The sequence below is a fragment of the Anomaloglossus baeobatrachus genome, chromosome 1 (genome assembly GCF_048569485.1).
Source record: "Anomaloglossus baeobatrachus isolate aAnoBae1 chromosome 1, aAnoBae1.hap1, whole genome shotgun sequence".
NCBI classification, from domain to species: domain Eukaryota; kingdom Metazoa; phylum Chordata; class Amphibia; order Anura; family Aromobatidae; genus Anomaloglossus; species Anomaloglossus baeobatrachus.
In genome coordinates this window covers 263,897,064-263,924,285 of record NC_134353.1, presented here as the reverse complement: position 1 = coordinate 263,924,285, position 27,222 = coordinate 263,897,064, and the positions used below count along the sequence as shown (strand labels likewise).

The following is a 27,222-nucleotide window of genomic DNA, read 5'->3' as shown; positions in this document are numbered from 1 at the left end:
CTACTTTTTCTATTGGATCACCAATAACCTGGTCTTCTCCTTCCCCGAGAAGCGAAAGAAAAAGCAAGCTCAGTCCAGTGTCTAGTTAAAGGGAACCTGTCACCAGATTGGGCCACTATAAGCTGCAGCCACCACCAGTCAGCTCTTATATACAGTATTCTAGAATGCTGTATGTAAGAGCTGAGGCCACTCTGTAGAATGTAAAAAACACTTTTATAATACTCACCTAGGGAGCGGTCCAGTCCGATAGGTGTCATTGGTCTCCAGTCCAGGGCCTCATCTCTGCTGCAAACACCATCCTTCTTCTGAGGCCTGTGTGCATGACGCATCCTACATTATCCACACTAGCCGGCATTGAGGTCCTGAGCATGCGCACTTTGAACTGCCCTGCTCAGGGCAGACCAAAGTATTGTAGTTCACATGCGCAAGCCATCTTTAACCTTTCCTCTCACCTGCACATTATAGTACTTTGATATGCCCTCAGCAGGGCAGATCAGAGTACGCCTGCACAAGACTGCAATATCCGCCTCTGTGGATGAAGTAGCAGCTTATAGTCACCAAATCTGGTGACCGGTTCCCTTTAAATAAGTTACAGTAAATTACTGCCTATGACATTGTGTAGGACAGAGTATGCAGCAGAAGTTTTAAGCACTTATTATTGATGCCAATGTTAATATATAATGCCATGGAAGTTTGCAGTGTTAAGTGCTCTGCTTTACAGCCAAATAGGTCTTACTTCTCCTAGAACCCCTTTCAATGACCACCTGCCTCTTCCACTTTAACTTTCGGCTCACATAATTTTTTCATACTATCTGACCTAATAATCAACAATGAAATTTGGAGATTTGTTACCTGCGCAAACGTGTATTTTAATGAAGATTTAGCCACAGATACATTGTGATGAAAAAATTGCTTTGAAAACCCACCACATGCCCAGTTTCTGTAGGAGACTTTATTTCCCCCAAGCGTGAAGGGCATTTGTACTTTTAGGCCAGTGTCACACTTACGATTGCCTCGCGTGTATCTCGCAATGCACCACCTGTCACGGACTCACACTCCCCTCACAGGAGCGCCTCAGCTGCATAGAGATGCATGCAACCGACCCGCTCCTGTGAGGACAGTGTGAGTCTGTCCCGGGGGTGATGCAACGCGAGACTCGACCGAGATACACACAAGGCACTCGCAAGTGTAACACCGGCCTTAGTGCAGATTCTGCAACCAAAATTCAACAAGTTCAAGGGACATAATTATCCCTACTGCTTAATTCTCACAGTGCAAGCTTAAGATAGACAGTCTTAAAATGTGCCAGATTTAGCATAGTAATTCCACATGGCGACATGTCCGTTTTCTGCCGCCAACACAGGTGTCAGACTGCACACTGATGTGATACATGTGACACGTCCCGGAAAGAACACGTCTTTTAAAAATAAAAATGTTTTACTTGCCAGTCTCCTGCGCTGCTGTCTCTGCCTTGGAAGTAACAGCAGCGCAGGAGAGAGCAGGGCCAGGGACAGGCAAATATACCAGCTCATGCTGTCCGGATGTCACACATACGTACCTTCACCACGGACCGTGCAAAACGTTAGCATTTTGAACAGATGTGTGAAGGAGTCCTAAGGGTGAATTCAGGAATCCGTATATCATTGTTTCTTATATAGACAGATAATTCTAAACTAACTTTGGGCTTCCTGACCCGAACTCAATAGCCTCACATATACCTATAAAGTTTTGGAGTTTGGGTAAGGAGACCCATGGTCAATGTGGAAATTCCTCCTAATGATAATTGCTGGTTAACGTTACTTACAGGTCACCGATTAGGGAAGCACCAGTAGATTAGGATCGATTTGGCAAGTACTGCTTTAGAATTTGACACTTGAGGAAGGCTAAGCAATTACGAGACTGTGTACCAAGTGGCTAAACTGCACACTCCGTGTAGTGTTCACACACTGAATTCATACAGAAAATTAATATTAAAGTAGGGTTATGTAGTCTGAGGTTGGTGCAATAAATAATGTTGTACGGACAATTTTGTATCTTTTAACTTAACATTTTCTATTGAACAACAATCTAACCATAAAAAGTACATATATAAGCGGCAAGTGAACTTCGTAAAATATTTACTTAATCATGTGAATTAATCCGGCATTCATTTGATATGTGCTATAAACTCCACATAGTGGGTTCTACAACTTCACCAACTATAAAAATAAAAACAGACTTAATAAATCAATTAGGCCAGTGTTATAAGACGACTTTGGCAGTGTGATTTCTGGTGCAGCTCAATTGCATGACCCAAATTGCATTCCATCTTTCTAGCTATGGGTGTGTTATAGAGCCACACTTCAGCAGAAAAGAGAAGTTATGAGAAAACCTTTGCTCCATTTTTAGCTCCTACATAACGTTGCAATTGCTGCAAGTCGTGCTAAAGTTGCAATCAGTAGGGCCATTCATTTTTAGGGGTGCAACGTTGAAGTAGGCCAACTTTCTCATAAGTAGTTCAGTGACAGGCAACCAAAGTTGCCAACTAACCCTGTTTTCCAATTATGTAATACATAGTATTGCCTTATACAAAGAAAGTGCACAGTGGTGTAAGAAAATCACTCATCATCCTGAGGTTAATTATCTATAGTGTATGCAAAAAATATACATATTTCCTTCATTGGGCATTGAATAGAACGTAAAACATAGAAAATGTTCTGTCCAGTTCTTCAGTTATCCAGATCTCTGCAACTTGACAAAATCCTCTGTCATAGATCTATTTTTTCTTCGTATGGACAAATGCACGCAGCTCTTTGGCTTTCCATGTATGGTTTACATCCCAAATGTATGACCGCATCAAAAAGAAGTGCCACCGTTGATTCACAAGCTAAGGGACGAGAACAAGAAGGTGAGTAAATATGAAATATCCAGTCCCTATTTTAAATTAGGCATCATTTCCAATTCTGTTTAGCCCTTTCCCGATGTAGGCCATGTTTCACATCCAGCACCTCCCTCTAATAGCAGATTACAGATCGATATCTTAGTGGCATTTAAGCAATGTGACCCTGATGCCATGCCAATTTCCCTACCTCTTCAAGATTGTGTTGATGGGTTGGTATTGCAGCAGGGGTCTACTGAAAGCCACAGTTGCTGCCATTTGTTTACATCCATGAAGCACAGCCATAGACTAGACTTTATCGTCATCTTGTCTATATACTGACACATACAATGCACAGCACTAGAAAAGCAGATTGTGCAAAGTGCATAGTTCCCTCGACTTGCTAATATGGCACACCGATAAAAGATGGCCACAGTCCACCACCAAAACTGGTGAAGAAGCCAGGGTGGAAGACTGCTGCCTCCTTAGCATTCGCAGTGACATTGTTACTATGTGGGTGCTGCTGCCCCCTGCTGGGTGTACATATATCTACAGTATTCTGGCAGGTTAGAAAACAAGCTCCAGACACATTACTCTAGAAACCATAAAGTTGCTGATAATTTTATCGTCAAAGTTTTTTTCAGCTATAGCTAACTTCTGTAGAAAAAAAAACTATTGGGCTAGATTTCTCATATAATTGAGAGATGACCCCAAAACATGCCTTAAGAGAGGTTTTCTACTACTAGAACAATTCCTTCTCATTCCCCAGTTTCACCTCCATAAAAACAAAGCCTATGCTCACCTGCAGGGCTGGAGCGGTTCCAGTGATGTCGGATATTGCGTTCTTGAAGCTCATGTAACATTGTTAGTACACGTGAGCTCCGCGACCAATAAGCACCGGCTTCCTTCTCTCCGCCTTCGTACGGTTAAGAACTTAATAGGAAGTAAGTGGCAATTGCAGCGCTCACTTCCTGTTAATTACTTTACTGTATGAAGGTGGAGAGAAGGAAGCAAGCGCTGATTAATCAGGGGCTCAAGTGTCATAATGTTACATGAGCCCTGGGAACGCGAGTTTTGACATCACTGGAATCGTGCCGGAGGGGACTATGAGCTTTGTTTTGATGAGGGCAAACATGTAAAATGAGAAGCAGTTGTCCTAGTAGTGGACAACCCCTTTAACCATTACATGGCAGAATCCAACATGGAATCTGAAACTAAAACAAGACGACAGAACATTTAATGCTCCTGGTAAAAACTGCCCTCACCTTGAACACTCTCAGAAATGCCAAGTGTTTTCTGGACATCTCTGCAGATTTTGGAGAGGCAGGTCTGGAACGTCTCATCACAATCATTCTTCAGATTACCGCAGGTGTCATAGCAGCGGTCATGTTGGTTGCAACACCTAGTCATTGAGGGAATGCCAACGTCAAACTGGAAGGAAAAAAAAAAAAAAAAATTTAGTTACCCACGTTTGTTATTTTTAATGATGGCACAAATAATATATTGCATATTCTCCTGGTCTAACTGCAAGTGAATGCACAATCCATTTAAAGCACTCCAGGAGTTTTGTTTTTTTTTACACCGCTGGAGTGGTGTTTTAAGACAGGAGGCAGGGGATCTAGAATTATATTCACCCTCCGGCATCTTCACCTTTTTGGGGGTCTGTTTGAGTCTGCAGCGCCACCTTTTGACCGTAACTTCTGACTTGCCAGAAGTCATATCACAAGCTCTCAATACAAGTCTATGAGAAACAGAACGAGGCCAGAATGAGGCTCTCCATAGACTTGTATTGAGTTATGATCTTCAGCATGCTCCAGTAAACACAACTGCCAGAGACCAACAAGAGCAACGCTGATAACAGGTGAAGACGAAGGAGTTGAGTATATGACCGGGAGCAGGGAGCAGGGGACTTAGATTTAAAGCACCACTGAAATGAAAAGTAAAAAAAAAAAAAATAAAAAAAAAAAATTATGCTGGATTGGAGCTTTAACCCCTTTACCCTCGAGCCCGTTTTCACCTTAATGACCATACCATTTTTTTTTTTTTAATTCTGACCAGTGTCACTGACAGGTTATAACAACAGATCGCGGTGATTCTAAGAGTGTTTTTTCAGTGACACGTTGTACTTCATAATAGTGGTAAACTTAGGCCAATATTTTTTTGCGTTTGTAATAATACATTTTTTTTTTTTTAAATTTCGAACTTTGAATCCTTAAATCCGAGAATTATGTCACAGAAAATAGTTACTAAACAACATTTCCTACATGTCTACTTTACATCAGTGCAATTTTTGAACCATAATTTAAATTTTGTCAGGAAGTTAGAAGGGTTAAAAGTTAAACAAAATTTACAAATAAAAAAAGGATCACATCACATTTGAAGTGACTTTGAGAAGCCTAGGTGACAGAAAATATCCAAAAGTGACACTATTTTAAAAACTGCACCCCTCACACTGCTCAAAACCAGATCCAAGAAGTTTGACCCTTTAGATGCTTCACAACAAACAAAGCAATGTGGAAGGAAAAAGTGAAAATGTTAGTTTTTCCCACAAAAATGTTACTTTAGCCCCACATTTTTCATTTTCACAAGGGAATTATAAGAGACAATGCCCCCTCCAATTTGTTGAGCAATTTCTCCTTAGCATGCAGATACCACGTATGTGGTGGAAATCTACTGCTTGGTTGCACAGCAAGGATTGGAAGGGAAAGCGCGCCATTTGACTTTTTGAATGCAAAATTAGCTGAAATCATTAGCTGACACCATGTCGCGTCTGGAGAGCCCCTGAGGTGCCTAAAACAGTGGAACTCACAAGTAACCCCAATTTGAAAACTAGAACCCTGGTGTAACTTAGATGGTTGGTGAGCACCTTGAACCCCCGGGGGCTTTACAGAATTTTAAACTGTTGAGCTGTGAAAATGAAAAAATAAATTTTTTTAGCACAAACATGTTGCTTTAACCCCAATTTTTTCCTTTTCACAAGGATAACTAGAAAAAAATGGACCAGACAATTTGTTGTGCAAATTCTCCCGAGTAGGTCAATACCCCATATGTGGTCGAAAACTACTTTTAAGGCAGTGCAAAGTGAGGAAGGGAAGGAGCGCCATATTTAAGTTTGTATTTAGTTGAAATTGTCTGTAGATGCCATGTCACATTGGCAGACCTCCTGAGGTGCCAAAACAGCAGAAACCCCCAAATGACCCCATTTTACAAACTGCACCCCTCAATTTATCCAGTGGTGCCATGAGCATATTGACACCACAGGTGTGTCAAAAAATGTTGTACTATTGGGTGGTGTAGATAAAAAATAATTACATTTTTACCATTAAAATGTGGTTTTAACCCCAGATTTCCAATTTTCACAAGGGGAATAAGTATAAAAAAAAAAAAAAAAAAAAAAAAAAGGCCCCACAATGTGTAATACAATTTCTCCTGAACGTGGCAATACCCCATATGTGACAGTACAGTACTGTTTGGCCACACCGCAAGGCTCGGGAAGGATGGAGTACCATTTGATTTTTTAGCACTGATTTTCCTAGAACAGTTTGTGGACTCCATTTGCAGTGCCTCTAAGTGCCAGAACAGAAGAAACCCCCTCAAGTGATCACATTTTGGAAATTACACACCTCTTGGAATTTATCTGCATATGTAATGATGATTTAGTCTTTGGAAAACACCCATGGTGTCAACCATAGTAAATGTTGAATTAAAAATTGCAAATAAGCCCTTGTTATGCCCAGTACATTGTAGTGTCTGTACATTGTGCCCAGCTTGTGCTTCTGGAAACCTGCACCCCGTAAATTAAGCGGGCTCACCTCATTACAACACTGGCAAACTTGTGGGGCGCAGATTTTTCTGGAATTCTTTTTTGACAGAGGGGAAAGAAGTCAAAGCATTTTTCAAGAGCCATTGTGCTACTAGTAACGTGGAAGCCCACTATATTTCTGTTAACAGATGACAGACCCGAATGGGGACTTGTGTTTTTGTGGGTTGAGTTGAATGCCATTTGGTGGCAATTTGGGTACAGAACATTTTGGATCAGTCCACATTTATCCTGTCGTCTATGCTGAGCACTGACATCAGGGTTTCTATCTACATCTCCGAAATATGTGATCCAGATGAATCCCCTGACCGGATTCACATTATCCATTCACCTGATAATACATATAAGCCCTTTTGTTCTGTGTAACCCCACCGCCACGACTGATTGGTAGCTTTCTGCCTATGCACAGTGTAGACAGAAAGCTGACAATCAGTGGTGCGGGCGTAGTTATACAGGGCTTTGAATTCAGAGAACTGGTAGATCTGCAACAAATAAACAGTGGTTTTATCACATTTTAAGCACTTAGAAAGTGACAAATGGAATCAGGGTCTCTGTCTCTACATCATGTTGTTCTCAGATCACATAGCAAAACCTGGTGACAGATTCCCTTTAAGTGACAAAGACACACTTATTAATTAAAATATTATGAAATTTGACCCCTTAGTGATAAAATACTGTTAATATACTATAAATGCTGTACGTACCATATGTCTTATTTTATGGGCTGTACATGTATTTTACGGGGGGGGGGGGGGGTAAATTTGCTACATAGAACAATTTTTGTTATTCTTAAATCTGCACCCTTAAAAACATAATCCAAGGAAAATATGTCCCTAAAATCAAATCACTATATAGGTTTCCCACGATCTGACATATGTTGATGTATAATAAGGCTCAGTGCACACGTTACATTTTTGTTTGCATATTTTCACAAATCTGCAAGGAAATCCTTATGCCAGCAAAGTTAATGAGAATCCTGAAGTGATGTGCACATGATCAGGATTTTTTCCTTGCAGAATTAAATTTGCAGCATGTCAATTCTTTCTGCGTTTTTACCATTGAAAGCAATAAAAAAAAAAAAAACAAAAAAAAAAAACCCCGCGGGAAATAAAGGCAAACCCCCCCCAAAAAATAAAACAAAACACACTTTTTGCAGCAGTGTTTTTTTCTGCCAGAAGATGCAGATCTGGTTGCAGAATGTCTGCAACGTGTGCACATAGCCTTAGCGTCGGTTCATTGCCATTATTATTGTAGGCAACAAAGTGCTCTCTGATCAAAGAGTATATAGCACTCGAGGGGACAGGAGCAGTAAGAACCCACTTCTATCTTCCCTGGCTAGTCGGCCCCATTAGCATGTTAGTACGCCCCTGTGAGTGTACTACACATGCTAATGAATGCGTAATGTCACAGGATGATCTAACTCACCTCTCCGCTGCCATCGCCGACGGATGCTGGATTTCAGCTCAGTGCGCATGATCCCGGACTTCTGGTCATGCATATTACCTAAAAATTCCCCATATAGTCCAGCTTATTGAAGGGGGTCTAAGTATTGAAATACACTGGGGCGGGGGTGGGGGTGGGGGTGGGTGGGGTGGGGGTAATTAACAAAAACGGATTGTCCACGATGGATAAATACATTGAAAGGAATGGCGCGCAGGCTGACCACCACCTTCTCAACCACTTTTTGTAACAAATGCTTTGCAAAGGTCAGGACAAAAATACCTAGCTATCCCGTGTCTTGTTGGATAGCTTCTTTTCGCTGCTACTGAGGAAAAACAATACTCTACTTTAAAATTCATTACATTTTACTATTAGTCTATATGCAGAACGTCTGTCTACAAAAGGTATTATTTCACTATTGCAATCTAAAAAGATTTACATGGAATCCAAACACAGGAGATCCACATCCATTGGGTGGTGAAGGCTTGTGGTCATAGCGGGGAGTTGGTTTGGAACCTGTGGATGAAAACAAAGATGTTTTAGCAAGTTCCAAGAACTACAGTGGAGCAGATTTATTATTACTACTCTAATTCTTAAAGGGAACCTGTCATCAGAAATTTGGCTTTCAACCTAAAAGTTTCCCCCTCTGCAGCTCCTGGGCTGCATTCTAGCAAGGTTCCTGTACTTTTTGTGCCCCCTTTTAAACCAAAATAAATACTTTATAAAGTTATACCTTTTGGTATGAAAATCTTGTAAATTCTCCATGGGGACGGGCTCTCTGGTGTCCGTTGCTGTCCCTCCTGCAGATTGACGCCGTCCCCCATTGCTCCATTTCATATCCCAGGACACCGCCCACTGCGCCCGAGGTCCCGTGCACGCCAGGACACCTGGTGACGTGGTCGCAGGCACGAGAGTATGGGCGGCGCTGTGATTGCATCGCAAGTGCCCGCCTATCATCTCGTGCCCGCCCTTTCCCCTCTGCCTCCAGCGTTCTGCGCCGGCCAAAATGACCAGACGTCACCTCGTTCCCATCCTGCCCTGCAGCAGGAAATAGATGGGAGGAGCGGAGCAGCACAGCACAGGAGAAGCGGAGAGCATCTAAACGACGTACAGAGGGGAGAGCGCGGCCACGAGAGTATGGACGGGCACTTGCGATGCAATCACAGCGCCGCCCATACTCTCGTGCCTGCGACCACGTCACCAGGTGTCCTGGCGTGCACGGGACCTCGGGCGCAGTGGGCGGCGTCCTGAGGGATGATTTGGAGCGTGGGGGGACAGCAACGGACACCAGAGAGCCCGCCCCCATGGAGAATTTACAAGATTTTCATACCAAAAAGGTATAGCTTTATAAAGGTTTTTTTGGTTTAAGAGGGGGCACAAAAAGTACAGAAACCTTAGCAGAATGCAGCCCAGGAGCTGCAGAGGGGGAAAGTTTTAGGTTGAAAGCCAAATTTCTGATGACAGGTTCCCTTTAAAGGGGTTGTCCATTCTAAATCCACAAGTCGCTCTCTGTGACTGCAGACTTGTGAAATCTCACATTGCACACACTGTGTCCAGTGAAGATTTTTTGGTCTCATTTGGGAACAGTGGCCACGTGGGTGAGAATATCTGATATGTAGACTTCTGGCCACATTCCGACAAGATAGAAGCCTCGCTTAATGCACTAGTTGGATTCTGGCTGGGAGTATGTGTATCACATACTCATGCCAACCGTTCCTGACTCTGACACTGATGAATCCTCACAGTGTACAGTGCGTGCGATGTGAGGATCACACAGAGCGACTGCAGACTTGTGAATTTAGACCGGACAACCGCTTTAAAGGCCCAAAACACATAATTTATTCATTTATATAGCGCTATTAATTCCATAGCGCTTTACATACATTGGGAACACTGTCCCCATTGGGGCTCACAATCTAGAGTCCCTATCTGTAGGTCTTTGGAGTGTGGGAGGAAACCGGAGACCCCAGAGGAAACCCACGCAAACACGGGGAGAACATACAAACTCCTTGCAGATGTTGTCCTTGGTGGGATTTGAACCCAGGACCCCAGCGCTGCAAGGCTGCAGTGCTAACCACTGAGCCACCGTGCCGCCCACATTAGGTTAACGTTGGCCAAACTCACCCATATAGTAGGGATCAGCTAACTCACCCCTGACAGATGATTGGGACAGTGAAGGATACAGCCATTAGAATTTAAACAGTGGATCCTTTTGTACAGTGCTGACATAGCCTCTGCCATACACTTCTGGCAGAGGCTTGTGTCAGAGATTGGAGCAATGGTTAGCTAAAGTCAGGTATACACTACCTGACTGATGACTAACTAGCGGTGATTGTTTAATAGCCCATGTACACAGGCAGACCACTCTTCAGATGTGCACGGAATGATCTGTAGTAGATTGCACAATGCACATAGGCTGCCATTGTTCTTGGCAGCGCAAGTCCTGTTTACACAGGACGGTATGTTGCCGAGAATGTTTTTAAGCAAGCCAAAAGATCATTTGACTCAATGAACGAGCATTTTCCTACTTCGTTTGGTGAACGGCAGACCATTTAGACTGCATAATTATTCCTTGTTCACAATACTTTTGCAGTGTAAAAACTGCACAAAAGCCACTACGTAAGGGGGAATTGGAAGAGATACCTGTTGACCAAACAATTATTCGACAGAGCTATATAATAGGCATGGGGGCCTTTAAAGGGGATTTGTCACTAGGTTTTTGCTACCTAATATGTAGAGAAGGAGACCCTGATTCCAGTGATGTGTCACTTACTGGGTACTTGCTGTACTTTTGATAAAATCACTAAACTCTTATCAGTAAGAGATTATCACTAGAGGACTAATTAGCCTGCTGCCAAGGAGTCCTGCATATCAGGCTATGTGCACACAGTGCGTTTTTCTCGGCGTTTTTGCGCGTTTTTTGGATGCGTTTTTGGCCTCAAAACTGCATGACTTTGCTTCCCGAGCAAAGTCTATGAGTTTTCATTTTTGCTGTCCCCACACAGCGTTTTTTTTCAGCTGCGTTTTTGTGGTGACCACAAAAACGCAGCATGTCAATTATTCCCGCGTTTTTCACTGCGCTTTTCATCCATTGAGTGCAATGGGATGTTGAAAGACGCAATGAGAAACGCAAATAGCTGCGTTTTGAAGACCAAAAACGCAGCTATAAACGCAGGAGGTGGGTAGTAAAGTGACGTGTACAGGAAGAGGATTCCTTCTGTCAGTATATACAGAAGCGTGAATCCTCCCGGTACCGTCACCGCCGCTTCCATCTCCCGTCCTGTGCATGTATGCTGCCGTGCGGCGCCATGTACAGGCAGGAGGTGGAAGCGGCTGTGAAAACAAAAGTTAACAGTAGAAAAAAAAAAAAAAAAAAAAAAAAGTTATACTCACCTGTCTGCAGCCTCCCGGTGCCATGCCCGCTCCCATCTCCTCTCACGGTATTGCCACCCCCGCTCCGGCTGTGTGCAGATGGCCGGGAACCATCCGATGGATGCAGGACCTGTCGATGGATCACCTGATGCAGTCACCTGACGCATCAGGTGATCGTAAGTATCGCGGTGACGCGGGCGCCCGGCCGGTATCAGCGGATGCGTCAGGAGACTTCATCCCTGATTACCGGCAGCTGCTGCAGCGATCGGAGGGGATCAGACTCCCGCCCCATCGCTGCAGGAGCTGCCGGTAATCAGCACATAAGTATTATTTTTTTTATTTTTTTTTTGCACCGATGCATCTGCTGATTGTATAAACGGCTTTTATACAATCAGCTGATGTGTGATGTGATTCAGGCACTTGATCCTGACACATCTGATCGCTTTGCCTTCCAGCAAACCGATCAGATGATATTGGACGGCGCGGGACCCTAACCCAGGATTACTGCGGAGGGGGGGTTCTTTATTTCAATAAAGATGGAGTCACAAATTGTGTTGTGTTTTATTTCTAATAAAAATATTTTTCTGTGTTGTGTTTTTTTTTTATCTTTACTAGAAATTCATGGTGGCCATGTCTAATATTGGCGTGACACCATGAATTTCGGGCTTAGGGCTAGCTGATAATATACAGCTAGCCCTAACTCCATTATTACCTAGCTAGCCACCCGGCTTCAGGGCAGCTGGAAGAGTTGGATACAGCGCCAGAAGATGGCGCTTCTATGAAAGCGCCATTTTCTGGGGTGGCTGCGGGACTGCAATTCACAGCGGGGGTGCCCAGAAAGCATGGGCACCCTGCACTGTGGATTCCAATCCCCAGCTGCCTAGTTGTACCCGGCTGGACTCAAAAATTGGGCGAAGCTCACGTCATTTTTTTTTTTAATTATTTCATGAAATTCATGAAATAATTTAAAAAAAAAAGGGCTTCCCTATATTTTTGGTTCCCAGCCGGGTACAAATAGGCAGCTGGGGGTTGGGAGCAGCCCGTACCTGCCTGCTGTACCCGGCTAGTATACAAAAATATGGCGAAGCCCACGTCATTTTTTTTGTTTGGGGGGGCAAAGAAATCCTGCATACAGTCCTGGAAGGAGGATGCTGAGCCTTGTAGGTCTGCTCCCCCTGACTCTCCCTCAAGCATATAGTCCTGGATGGAGCATGATGAGCCTTGTAGTTCTGCAGCTGCTGTCTGCTCTCCTGCATACACTATTGGATGGAATATGCTGAGCCTTATAGTTCTGCAGCTGTCTGCTCTTCTGCATACACTAGTGGAGAATGAAGAACACATTGAAGAAGGAAATGACATCAGACCTTTTTTTTTTGTTCACTGAAAAAAAAAACGCATAAAGACGCAGTGAGCAAAAACGCAGCAAAACGCAGCAAAAAAACGCACCAAATCGCGGCAAAACGCGTGCGTTTTTCCGACGCAGGTGCGTTTGTGCGTTTTTAGCGGCCAAAAACGCACAAAAACGCAGCGTCAAAAAGACGCAGTGTGTGCACATAGCCTCAAAGAGCTCTGTATAATCCACCCCATCACTGTTTGGTATGCACAATGTACACAGAAAGCGGTCAGTGGTTTGGTTGGGGTTATACAGAGCTCAGTATTCAGAGAACTGATAGCTCTGAGAGTAATAAAACAGTTTTTAATTATAAAAAAAGTGTAAAATAATATTATTATTATTATTATTATTATTATTAATAATAATAATAATAATTAAAAAAAAAATAATAAATGTAGCAACCAGCAAAGTAAGGGATGTATCATTGAAATCATTGTCTCAGGCCCTGTATTATGCTGCACACAGATAGGATAGCAAAATCCTAGTGACAAGTTCACTTTAAAACAGTCTTAATATGGGTTTCCTAACACAAGGCAAGCTTTTGGCAATGAGTGTAGGTTACCAAATACTAGCAGTATGTAACATATATACTGTTAAGATTCTACTAACTGGTTGAACTGCCACCACGTAAACTACAAATAAGCAGTTTACATACTGGTGGCCACAAGCAAACTAGGTTTCTCATCCGCTATTAGGTTTAATCATATATTTTATTAAGAAAACATTTTCAGAATGACAATAAAGAACAGTCAAGTGAATTTGAAGCCACACAGGGCTAAATTATACATCAAAATTACAGTATAGAACAGTGCAAAAATTCTCTTAAATCATATATATAATAAAAAGACTAAAGTGGATGAAAATCTAGTTAGCACATGACCGCAAGAATGCAAATCGCATACTTCTAGAAACATGATGACAGCTTGAACTAGATAGGAGAGCTGAATCCTAACAGTGTGTCTATTACATATTGCTAGTATTCTATAAGTTGCTTTGCTTGCTGGAAACTTGCGTGGTCTGGAATCTCTAACATGCGCAATAATGGATAAGCGGTTTGATAAATCTAGTGGTTTTTTAGACTCTATGCTAAGAGCGCGTGCATACAACATCTTTTATGCCTATGTTTCAGGAAACTTGCGGGTTTTTTTTCCTAAAAGATCTTTGAGCCACTTTTTTAGTTGCTTCCTGAGCGTTTTTTTCCATTGCTTCTTGCCGCTGGCAGGTTTTTTTGGAAGCTCTTCCAAAGCTTTGTGTGACTTTTTTTTAACCTTAGTTTTTGTTTTTCATTTCACTGAATAATGAAGTTTTTTTTTTTTTTTTTTTTTTTTTATTGTTAGCAAAAAATAATGGCAAAACACTCAAACTCTGGGCATTTTCTGAGCTTTCCCATTGACTTGTATTGGAAAGTTGAGAATGTCAGCTGTGCAGAAAACACCAAGACAGTTCTTTTAACCACTTGGCGTCTTCATAAACCTGAATATATGAACAGCGAGCAATTTTTACAAGTACATTTCATTTTTTGAGCGGTATATGTAAGTTTTGGGGCTTTTGTTTCTTTTTTTGGTTGTTTCTACTGCGGTGTCCCCCAGAAATATGTGCCACGATTTTGGTGCATAGTGGCGCATGTTTAGGCAGTACCACTTTTTCCTTTTCCCCACCATCCTGTCAGATAAGGCTCAGAGAGTGTCTAAAACCCATCACAAACATGGCGAAAAATCACAAAAGTTAATTTTCAGCACCTCTACAGTGATGAATCTCCCCCATTGTGTTAATATTAAAGAACAAAATAAAATCTGTCTTGATTATCTGATCAAATGCACATTGCAAGGCAAACAAAATTTGTATTGTTTTGAACCCAGAAATAAAAAACGGGAGTTCAAGGGTGTCGAGAAATAACACTAAAGTAAGCAGCACAAGAGAACGATACCGAGCCACAGCATTAATACATGTTAAAGGGGTATTCTAGCAATAAATCTGTGTGGCACAAGATACATGATTGGCCCTTCTCATCCCAGTCAATGACCTGATGAAGGTAATCATTCCTGATAATATATCAGTCTATGAAGATGAACGCTGATACATTATCTCAGCAACATCTAACTGCACTTTCAACTGCTCCTAGTGACGTTGCGAGCTCAATGGAGCGGCTCGTGCAATGTCATTAGGAGCTCACTGCGCATACACCGCCCCTACGAATGACACAAACATGGGCAATGACCAGGCCTATACAGGGGACGCAGGTTACCCCTCACCCAAAAAAGTGACCTGTCAAAGCCTGGTGGAAAAAAAGGGTGAGTGCAGCAGAGCTGAAAGTGCAGTGCCCACCCCAAAGCACAAGCAGGTAAACCTTCAAGGATGGATTTCTCAAAAAATACCACAATGGAATACTACAAGCAAGGTATGAATGTAATAAGCATTAAAGGGGCTTCACACCTCTGTCTATCATCCCTCACTGACAGCCACTATACCTGTGAGTTTGGAGCAGGTGTATGGAGTGAGGTATAGGCTAAGCCCGCACAATACCCATCAGATAACGTCTCTAACAGCTGCGGATAGATAAGAGCTCTGCTCACATCTGTTAAGTTGGTAAAAGCTACTGTTAACCTCTGACAGCAGCATTAACAGCACACATGGGGGTGCATCATTCTACACTGTGTGCAGAATTATTGGGCAAATGAGTATTTTGATCACATGATACTTTTTATGTACCGCCGCAGCGCCAGCTGTTAGGAGCGCCCGGTGGCGATGGGATGGCAGCCAGGTGTTTAACCCCTCCGTGGGTAGGGGGAGTGCTCCAGGGCTCGGTGATAGTAGTGAGGGGATACCATTGGGGAGGAAAGGGTCACTGCGTACTCACTCAGTCCAATAACGCTGACAACTTGTAAACCGAAATTCTGAGCACCGCTGCAGCGGGGGAGGGGAGCACGCCTGGATCCAGTGTCCGATGGTGTTGTTTGTTAGCCTGTGATCTTTTCCTTGGCACCTTCTTTACTGGTTGGCCCCTGTAGTATAGAACTAGTCGGGTCCCGCTCACCCGTATGGCTAACGGAGTGAGCTTGCTCTCAGGGTTCACGCTTGGGATTTTCTGGACTGTATATTGGGAAAGTCCTAGCCCCCGCGTTGCGCTATTACCCCAATTTTGGAGCGGGTGAAGAACGATTCCTGAAGACTTCGTCCTCGTCAGGTGAATTACCAGGACGCTTGAAGCTACTTCCCGGCCTAGGGTCCACATACCCCGTCGTGCCCTGGCCCATGCCCGGAGATGGCTCAAGGCCGCTGGGTGCCCTCCTCGGCAGTTCCGTGCCCCTTGACACTATCTCCTGCGACCGGGGCTCCAGCTCCTACCAGGCCCAGACCAGCGTCTCTCACCTAGTGTAAGCAAGGAGCCCAGCTCCTGACCTCCAACTGACTTGTGACCTCTCCTTACGAGAGTCACCACTCAACTGACTGCTCCTGACACTCCTGACCCTCCCTAACCAACCCCCCAAGTAGGCGGCCCTATTTCCTTCAGGCTACCCATTGGTGTGTCTGGTGGGTGTGGTGCAGAGTGTTTCTAGGATTTCAATTAGCTTGTTCTTATCAACACCAAAGGCCAGGGACCCGTAACCAAGGAGAATGTGGATACTGTGCAGATTGCACAATACCCTGTGACGATCTGATAGGCCAAGGCGTCAGATTTATAAATGTTGTCCTACTCCAAGCTGTATAGGCTTGAGAGCCAACTACCAATTAAGTAAAATCAGGTGATGAGCATCTCTGTAATGAGGAGGGGTGTGGTGTAGTGACATTAACACCCTATATAAGGTGTGCTTAATTATTAGGCAACTTCCTTTCCTTTGGCAAAATGGGTCAGAAGAGAGATTTGACGAGCTCTGAAAAGTCCAAAATTGTGAGATGTCTTGCAGCGGGATGCAGCAGTCTTGAAATTGCCAAACTTTTGAAGCGTGATCACCGAACAATCAAGAGTTTCATGACAAATAGCCAACAGGGTCGCAAGAAGCGTGTTGGGCAAAAAAGGCGCAAAATAACTGCCCATGAATTGAGGAAAATCAAGCGTAAACCTGCCAAGATGCCATTTGCCACCAGTTTGGCCATATTTCCGAGCTGCAACGTTACTGGAGTATCAAAAAGCACAAGGTGTGCTATACTCAGGGACATGGCCAAGGTAAGGAAGGCTGAAAAATGACCACCTTTGAACAAGAAACATAATATAAAACATCAAGACTGGGCCAAGAAATATCTTAAGACTGATTTTTTAAAGGTTTCATGGACTGATGAAATGAGAGTGACTCCTGATGGGCCAGATGGATGGGCCAGAGGCTGGATCAGTAAAGGACAGAGAGTTCCACTCCGACTCAGATGCCAGCAAGGTGGAGGTGGGGTACTGGTATGGGCTGGTATCAAAGATGAACTTGTGGGACCTTTTCATGTTGAGGATGGAGTGAAGCTCAACTCCCAGACCTAATGCCAGTTTCTGGAAGACAACTTCTTCAAGCAGTGGTACAGGAAGAAGTCGGTATTGTTCAAGAAAAACATGATTTTCATGCAGGACAATGCTCCATCACATGCATCCACCTACTTCACAGAGTAGGAGTGGCTTTACTGGCCAGTAAAAGTCTAAAAGATGAAATAAAAATTACATGCCCCCTTGTTCACCCGATCTGAACCTGTGGTCCCTCATAAAATGTAAGATCTACAGGGAGGGAAAACAGTACACCTCTCGGAACAATGTCTGGGAGGCTGTGGTGGCTGCTGAATGCAATGTTGATCGTAAACAGATCAAGCAACTGACAATCTGTGGATGGTAGGCTGTTGAGTGTAATCATAAAGAAAGGTGGCTATATTGGTCACTAATTTATTTTTTTTTGCATGTCAGAAATGTTTATTTCTAAATTTTGTGCAGTTATATTGGTTTACCTGGTGAAAATAAACAAGTGAGATGGGAATATATTTGGTTTTTATTAAGTTGCCTAATAATTCTGCACAGTAATAGTTACCTGCACAAACAGATATCCGCCAAATCTAAAAAAAAAACCACTCCAACGTCCAAAAATATTAAGTTTTATTTACTATTTATGAGTCTTTGGGGTTGATTGAAAACATAGTTGTTGATCAATAATAAAAAAAAGCCTCTAAAATACAACTTGCCTAATAATTCTGCACACGGTGTATGTGCCCATCGGCCGCCTATGACGACATGAGCATGAAACACTGATGGGTTACTATGGCAGTCAGGGGTCTATTTAATACCCCCCCCCATCCATGCCTGGTATAATGGAGACCGTGATTTTTGCTAAATAGGTAATCCTGAAGCAAATTATACTGTACATGTGAGCAGACTATCAATTGAATCACCCACTTCACTTCTTCCATAAAAAAATAAAATTTATGTATAGTGTGTGTGTGTGTGTGTATATATATATCATACTACACTGAAGATATGACACATACAATGTAGTCAGTGTACAGCTTGTATAACAGTGTGAATTTGAACTATTTGGCTCACACACCAAATTTACACTATTGTACAAGCTGTACACTGACTACTTTTTACATTGTCATATATGCAGTGTTGGCCCATGAAGAGATATATTAAAATATATGTGCACGTATGTGTAATTTTTATACAGTTAAAAAAAAACAACACAAACTAAAAAAGGAAAAACAAATCACATCGCTCATACCCCCGTTTAACACAGCCAAGTGCTAGCCGATGTTTTAGCTCTCAGCTGAACATTATACTATGGTGCAGTACTGGCCAGCGTTTTTTTTTTCCCTCATGCCAATATGGCATGAAGCTGCATACTACTATTGTTAGTGTATATTGGACGGCGTGCACCCAAACAAGTCTATGGATGCATGCAATACATCGGACTGCACTCAGATGTCATCTAAGTGCAGTGCGATATATAGCGACAAACAGTGAAGATTGAGAAATTAAATTTTCCATCTTTTCCTCACCTGTGCTCCAATTCTCAAAAGCAATAGAATTGGATCACAGTAAATGACACTCTGGACGGTGTAATCTCAGTAATTAAAAGCTGTTGGGGGAATCACCCATTAAGCTTCAAAACACAATGCTAAGGGGTACAATAAATTATTCCAAATGAAAAATTGATAAGACAAAGATCTTAACTTTAGGAGTCCCAAGTACCATTTGCTAATCAAACTTTAAAAAAGGTACTTGAAAGGGACTGTCAGCAGCTTTTAACCCTCAAACCGTCCATAAAGCCTTGTAACACTATGTCCTGAGAATACAGCTCCACTGGTAAAGTGCACATTGAAGCTGTATGACGCGGCCCTTCTTGTCAACCACCCTCTTCAGGGTGACCGATTGGTCGCTGGCTCTATTATCTGACATCTGTGTTGGAAATGTCACATATCCTCGGCTTGGACTTCTAACCAACCCTGCTTTCTGATCTGTGTGCATCCCTCACACCATAAGACTTTGAATCAACCAGAGGAGGTCGGGGAGGAGTAAAGGGAGAACCTGCAAGTGCATTGTTAGGCCTAAGACACACGGCATGAAAATCGGACCTAGTGGAATGCGATAAAACATCACATTCCACTTGGACCAATTCTAGCCTGTGTGTCAGCACCCATGACCGATTATTTTCTCAGCCCCAATCGGACCAAGAAAACAATTGCAGCATGCTGTGACTAATGTGAGACTCTTTCTCTCGCACCCATTGAAGTCTATGGGGCGAGAGAAAGATCGCACTGCACTCGCAGATGCGAGAATGGCAATAGCTGGCAACGGAGGAGAGAGGGAGATAAATCCCTCCATCTCCTCCTCCGTGCCGGCCCGCCCACCGCAGCTGAGGTCCGATCGCATGATTGAACCTCAGTCGCAGTGACCCTCGCATGACACTCTGCTCCTGCTGTGCTGTCAGCGTGAGCCGAGTGTCATGCGAGGATCGCATTAGTCCTCGTGTGGCCCCAGCCTTACGCCTCAATGCGCTTGTAGATTCATTTGCGGAGGAGAGAGACCTGCGTTTCTGTTGACAAGAACGGATCCAAAATGAAACCAAATCGCAGTACAAACGCACAGCTTAACATTTTGGTTGCGTTTTGACACACCTCATTCATTTCAAGGAGTTGAAAATGCAACCAAAACGCAATGAAGAAGTGACATGCTGCTTTTTCTTTTAGCCAACGATTGACAAATCTGTGTCAAACAAAATGCTGCCGAAAAAAAAGCAACGTGCGGATGGAAATTGTGACTTGTTATAGACTTTGCTGGGGAAGCATAGCGCATGCATTTTGTCATTGACACAGTGCAGTTAAGACGCAAGAAAAAACCGCAATAACAAAACGCAACGTGCGCACATGGCCTTAAAGGTGCAGATCTAACAGGGTTCATGCCCTGCACATTCATAAAAAAAACAAGTTACTTCATGTCAGAAACAAAAGGGCATCAATGAAATAACTGAATCAGAGCAAAAGCGGTGTAGTTATCCATGGCAACCAATCAGCACCCAACTTTCATTTTCTACTCTGCCCTGGAAACATGAATCGTGGACTGTGATTGGTTCCATGTTATCTCTTTGTCCATTGATTTTTCTGAGTCATAGCACAGCATAACAGTAATGATTGCACCAAACTCTGAACACAGGACTTTATGGCATCATAAACCAGCACCAGGAACCTTATCATGACATGAAGTCATTTCAAAACAATGTAATAATGTACTGAGGGGGAATAAGAGGTAAAGATTGCAAAATGTCATCACAAGGACTGATGATCCTTATGGGATGGTCAGAGCTTTTCACATGGATTTTAAAGCTGATCCACTTCATAATGCGACAGAAAAATATAATTTTTTTGTTTGTATAGGTCCGTGCCCACGATCAGAGTTTGCAGCATTTTGGACGCAGTGTGTTTTTGCCGAGTCCAAAACACTGCGTTGTACAGTACAAGCATAATGGGTGGGAGTTATAGAAATCCCGTGCTCACTGTGCGTGTGCGGCCCCCAGAAAATGATCCACCAATCAGACATTAATGACCTAACCTAAGGCCCGCTTTACACGCTACGACATCGCTAGCAATTGCTAGCAATGTCAAAGGCGATATCACCCGCCCCCGTCGTTGTAATGATATGTGGTGATCGCTGCCGTAGTTAACATTATCGCTACGGCAGCGTCACACGCACATACCTGTGCAGCGACATCGCTGTGACCGGCGAACCGCCTCCTTTCTAAGGGGGTGGTTCGTTCAGCGTCAAAGCGACTTCACAGCAGCGTCACTGAACCACCGCCCAATAGAAAAGGAGGGGAGGAGATGAGCGGCCGGAACATCCCGCCCACCGCCTTCCTTCCTCCTTTTCCGGTGGACGCAGGTAAGGACAGGTTCGTCGCTCCTGCGGTGTCACACACAGCGATGTGTGCTGCCTCAGGAACGACAAACAACATCGTTACTGCAGCAGCAACGATAATTGGGAAGAGGGGCATGTCACCGATGAGCGATTTTGAACGTTTTTGCGACGATTCAAAATCGCTCATAGGTGTCACACACAACGACATCGCTAAAGCGGCCGGAAGTGCGTCACAAATTCCGTGACCCCCAACGAGATCGCTAAAGCGATCTCGTGTGTAAAGCCACCTTAAGGATAGGTCATCAATGTAAAGTAGTGGACAACCTCTTAGGCTGCCTGCCCACGATCAGTGTTTGCAGCGTTTTGGATGTAGCATGCTTCAGCTGCGTCCAAAATATAGCGTTGTACAGTACAAGCATAGAGGATGGGATTTCTTGAAATGCTTCTTTTATCCGCAGCAAACACTGACCTGCAGTGCGTCTTTCCAGATGATGTCAATTGTTTGCTGCAGAGTCGTATGCATCCTCCGGAGAAAGAGCACAAGCGAGAGATCGCAGCTCCCGGGTCCCTAATCACGGGCATCTGTGGTCTCCTGCGGAGGAGACTTGCAGGTCAGGACCTGCTGCGTCCGGGATGCAGCGGGTCCTGATCGTGGGCACATACCCTAAGGCTATGTGCCCACGGGACTATGTATCTGTGGATTTTTCTGCATCAAAATTTTGCTTTCTTTTTTTTTTCAATTTTATAGCCAAAATCCGGCCGAAAATCCGAAACAATAATTGACATGTTGCAGATTTTTCCGCACGAAAATCCGCACGATTTCCGCTGCGGAAGGATCCGCAGCGTGGGCACAGCATTTCCCAAATGCCATAGAATGGCTGGAGAGTAGCTGTGCTGCAGATTTTCGGAAAATCTGCGGCTTTTCCGCGAGAAATCCACGGCAAAATCCGCGCATTTTCCGCAGCGTGGGCACATAGCCTAAGAGTTTGTCCCAAAATCCAAATGAAAAAAAAAAAAAGATTCAAATACTCAGTGAATAAGCTGACAATGCATATTAATGGGAAAATAGTTTGTGTGCACTATGGGTTCTCTGCTGCAGATTTGTTTGTAGAAAATACATTATGTATATTAGCACTATGCTTGTAAATGAGATTTCAAGAATGAGTGAAGAACACTGGAAAGACAAAGAATTGACATGCTGCAGACCTGAAGAAAACAACAAAAATGTTTTTTTGATAAAATCATAGTTTTATCTGAAGCAGACAAATTCTCTGAATGCTGAGCTCTGTACAACCCTGACCAAACCACTGATTGACAGATTTCTGTATATACTGTGGTATATACAGGAATATGGACGACATAGGCAGCAGATTTACTAGTCCTTTAGAGATAATCACCTGCTAATAAAACAGTGATTTCACCAAACTATAGCAAGCAGCTCAGTAAGTGATGCATCACTGGAATCAGAGGCTCTCCCCCTACATTATGCTGCTCTTGGATTACGAGGCAAAACCTGTTTTTAAAATCCCAGTAATGGTGCAAACCCCTCTTGTCCAATCACTCGGACTCTGTGTCGGTGACATCACCTGACCACAATAACCAATCATGCATCAATGTAGTGCCCTATTTTACAGCCCCACTTCAGTGTTTGTTTGGGGGGGTTTTTTCAGTGCTGGAGTTGTGCTTCTAATCTAATGTCCCTGACCCTAGAATTATACTCACCAGCTGGTGTCTTCACATTTTATCAGCGTTGCTCCAGCCCAGCGGTAACATCTTTTGACCGTAACTTCTGACTGGCTGGAAGTCCGAGGGAACAGTCACTAGCTCTCAATACGAGTCTACGAGAGCCAGAACAAGGCTCTCATAGACTTGCAATTGAAGTGTGGCCTCCAGCGCGCTACATGAAACACTGGAGCTGCCGGCAGGTCACAAACTACAAGAGACAACTGAAGCACTGGTGATAGAAGGTGAAGATGGCAGCAGGTGAGTATAAGACCAAGTGCGGGGACTTAGATTAGAAGCACCACTACAGCACTGCAATAAGAAAACCCACTGGAGTGGTGCTTTAATTATTAGAATTTATAAATTATATTTATCTATAGTTTTTTATATGCCCGTTCATATGTACTCTTTTCAGATTTTGTCATGGTGCCTATCCAGCCCCTTTATATATTATCTATACATGTTAGGCCTCCTTCACACATCAGTGTCTCCAGTACATGACATCTGTTTTCACCCGTACCGGAGACACTGACACATGTAGACCTATTAAAATCAATGGGTTTGCGCACACATCCATGTTTTGACATGGACCGTGTGTAGCAGTAGCGTGTCCGTTTGCTCCACACGGCGACATGTCCGTTTTCTGCAAGCAGCACGGGTGTCACATGGACCGCACACTGATGTGATCCGCGTGACACGTACCGGAGAACACGGGTGACATAAAAATATATATTTTATTATACTTACATGTCTCTTGTACTGCTGTCTTTGCTTCTGCTATTACTTCCAGGCCCTCTCATTATATATTCACTGCTCCGTGGACCCGGAAGTAATAGCAGCGCTGGAGACAGGTAAGTGTATCAGCTCATACAGTCCACGTGCTATCCAGATGTCACACGGATAGCACAAGGACAGCACACATAGAACACACACACATAGCTTCACGACGGACTGTGCAAAACGTTACTGTTTTGCATGGACATGTGAAGGAGGCCTTATGGAGACAGGCAAAACCAAAAAACGCTCTGTAACAGCAGGTCACACACACACAGCTAAGAATTAAAGGTTAAACATGGGGGGGGGGGTTTACAAGGTACCCGCTTGGTGGCCATCTTGTATCCAGAACCGCACAATGTAAGCAGTAGTCAGAAGCATATATGCCCTCTAAAGCTCCACAGTCACACACAATACGCATGTAGAGCCGAAGTGATGAATGGGTTATTACAGCCGACATTCGCTGGGATCAGCATGCTCTCCAATTCTTAGTTGCTGTAGTCAATGGTGAATAGACAGTGGAAAGCTTCTCCCTCCATCATAGAAGTAACCGAGTACTCACTGTGTCCTGGACGCAGCGGATCCTGACCTGCAAGTCCGCAGCTGCTCGTACTCACGATCAGGGTTCAGTGCGCTGCGGTCTCTCGCTTGTGTTCTCCCTACGGAGGACGCATGTGAATCCGCAGCAAACTACTGACATGCTGCGATCTGGAAATGCGCTCTGCAGGTCAGTGTTTGCTGCGGAAAAAAGAAGCCTTTCAAGAAATCTCATCCTCTATACTTGTACTGTACAACGCTGCATTTTGGACACAGCTGAAGCATGCTGCATCCAAAACACTGGGCACGGACCCTAAAGGGGGCTTTACACGGTAGCGATATCGCTAGCAATTTGTAGCGATAGCGAGCGTGTAAGTACCCGCCCCCGTCGCGCATGCGATTGTTTGTGATCGCTGCCGTAGCGAACATTATCGCTACGGCAGAGTCACACATGCTTATCTGGTCGGCGTCGTCGCTGTGACTGCCGAACAATCCCTCCTTCAAGGGAGAGGGACGTTCGGCATCACAGCGACGTTACTAAGCGGCCAGCCAATGAAAGCGGAGGGGAGGAGATGAGCAGGACGTAACATCCCGCCCACCTCCTCCCTTCCGCATTGTGGCCGGCGGCAGGTAAGGAGACGTTTCTTGCTCCTGCGGTGTCACACACAGCGATGTGTGCTGCCGCATGAGCGATGAACCACCTGGATAAACAAACCTTACCGATTTGAGTTTGGGACGACCTCTCCATGGTGAACGATTTTCACCATTTTTGAGGTCGCTGGTCAGTTTCACACGCTGCGATATCGTTAATGACGCCGGATGTGCGTCACTAACAACTTGACCCCGACGACAAAACATTAATGATATCGTAGCGTGTAAAGCCCCCTTAAGAGGTTGTCCACTACTTTACATTGATGACCTATCCTTCGGCTAGGTCATCAATGTCTGATTGGTGGATGTGCGGGGTATTGGACCCCAGCCAATCAGTGACCGGAAATGATCAGTTCATGAGCTGCCGCATCTTCTCATAGCAGACGCGATTGGGTACTGCACATCTATCTTCCATTGATTGGAATAGGAGGCAGATGTGCAGTACCCAGCTGCTATCAGATCAGGCAGCTCTGGAACTGAACATTTTTGACAACAGCTGATTGGCGGGGAGCTGATCAGACATTGATGAGTTATCCTAAGGATAGGTCAGCAATGTAAAAGTAGTGCCAACTTCTTTAATGATACCCTCCCTCTGCCCAGATATGCCATCAGTACTTGTTGTCAAAACCACAAGTGTCTCCAATACAGAGAACAGGTCAGTATGTCAGTAATAGTTTCTCTGGGCCACTCCTGGCTTTGACTCACGAACACTGACATAATACTGATGTGTGAATGAGGTTTTACGCCTGGTTCAGATTGCAGTAAAAAAAAAAAAAAAATAAATAAATCTGTGCTTTTCTTCTGAATGATTTTCCAGGTGTATTATCACACATACGTCATCTATATATCATCCACTTTTATACATCAGCAATTCTTATTTACAAGAACAAATACAGTTTCCTATGTTAATGAACTACAACGTCTCCATAAATATCGGACGCTATACAGTGGATACATGTGGGATCGGATTCTTTTTCACGCAGCCATTAACTTGCATAAGCTAGTCTCATCCAAAATCCTAAAAAGATCCGTGCATGCTGTGATATTTTATCATCAGGTGGACATCTGGTCCATGTGAAGAAAAACCCTCCCCCCCAAAAAAAACGGTCATCTGAACAACCCTGCCGAATAACACTGAACCTGGGGCTGTCCGCAAAATGTCAGGTTTTTTCATCAACAGCACTCAGACCAAAAATACGGTTGTGTGAACGTCGTCATAAAAGGACAGGCATTATACAATACACTACACTATCAGATTATCAGATAGATGGACCCCCAGCGGACTGAGATGGATGGGCTCTAATTGGCATAGATCAGCAGTATGAAATTACAGCACAAGCCCTTTCAATAATGGTTGAAAAAAACAACAAAACAAAAACACAACTTTAGAAAATTACCAAAGCCACTCCCCATAAAATAAATCAACCACATAACAGTAAAGGCTGTATGCACCCGGAATAGTATGATGGTAATAACTGGCTCCACCATATGGTAGTCACGTAGGGTGCCATATGGCTCTGCCAGGGGAAAACCTAGGAAGTCATAGCTGTAAAGGCTGAGCCTATAAGGAAATAAAGCTGCCCCATCCCGGGGTGGAGGGCTAATGAGGCAGGGGCTCTTACCATCCCTGCACTTGTGCTGGCACAGGCCGTCCTCTCCTCCCAGCAGGTCCAGGGCAGCGTTCAGGTACATGTCTATCTTGTGCACCCCGTTCCTGATGGTCTTCAGCGTCATCCTCCAGTCCGGGGTCTCCGGCTGCTGGTGGGACTGGTGGTCCCCGGAGCTGACAGCCAGGAGAGCGGAGTACAACACAGCGAGCAGCGGCAGCCAGGGGCTCATGGCCGGCTAGTGGAGGAGTGGGGGAGGCGAGTCTGTAGGGAGCAGGCAGCTCAGGAGTCACACAGCAGCGCTGCCGGGCTTCTCTCCATAACAGCACTGCCTGCACAGTGTGGTGACGTCATCAGCCTGAGCCTGCGGTCATGTGTACCGGAGAGGTGGGGGCGGGGGTGACACACCGGCGTGTCCCGGGGGGCTGGAGGATGGACTGGCTACCCGCTGCACAGCCGCTTCCTCACAGTTTCTATTTTTTGCACATTGCCAGTGTAAATAAAGTATCAAGACAATTGTGGGAAAGACAGCCACTCTAGGCAATGTTCACACGTTGCTTTTTGCTGTTTTTTTTCTGCAGTAAAATCTGCTTTCTTGGCAAAGCTACTTTAAAAAGCTGGCTTTGCTGCGTTTTTGGTGTCTCCTTTGTCTACAGTACATGTTTAAATAAAGTTAGTTTCATTGACTAGAAAAGCTGAAATACACAGCTGTGTTTTTGTACTTTCAACTTTCAA

The 27,222-nt window shown here is 44.1% G+C and overlaps 1 protein-coding gene across 1 annotated transcript; it reads right to left on the bottom strand.

The window, feature by feature from the left end:
* Positions 1 to 563: 563 nt before the first annotated feature.
* PLA2G12A (phospholipase A2 group XIIA) lies at positions 564 to 26,854 on the bottom strand. Its single transcript, XM_075349373.1, has 4 exons — positions 26,503 to 26,854; positions 8,557 to 8,633; positions 4,123 to 4,288; positions 564 to 2,866 (listed from the first exon to the last, which is right to left on the bottom strand). Exons 1-4 carry the CDS (start codon positions 26,717 to 26,719, stop codon positions 2,748 to 2,750), a joined length of 579 nt encoding a protein of 192 aa, XP_075205488.1. The 5' UTR covers positions 26,720 to 26,854; the 3' UTR covers positions 564 to 2,747.
* Between the last annotated feature and the right edge of the window lie 368 nt (positions 26,855 to 27,222).

What these genes read in the sequence shown, in the direction of transcription:
- PLA2G12A (XM_075349373.1), bottom strand. Translation starts at nt 26,719, where the DNA reads ATGAGCCCCTGGCTGCCGCTGCTCGCTGTGTTGTACTCCGCTCTCCTG. An exon ending in CCAGCACAAGTGCAGGGATG is followed by an intron (nt 8,634 to 26,502) that starts GTAAGAGCCCCT and finishes TTTCATCCACAG; the next exon opens with GTTCCAAACCAACTCCCCGC. An exon ending in CATTTCTGAGAGTGTTCAAG is followed by an intron (nt 2,867 to 4,122) that starts GTGAGGGCAGTT and finishes CTCGTCCCTTAG; the next exon opens with CTTGTGAATCAACGGTGGCA.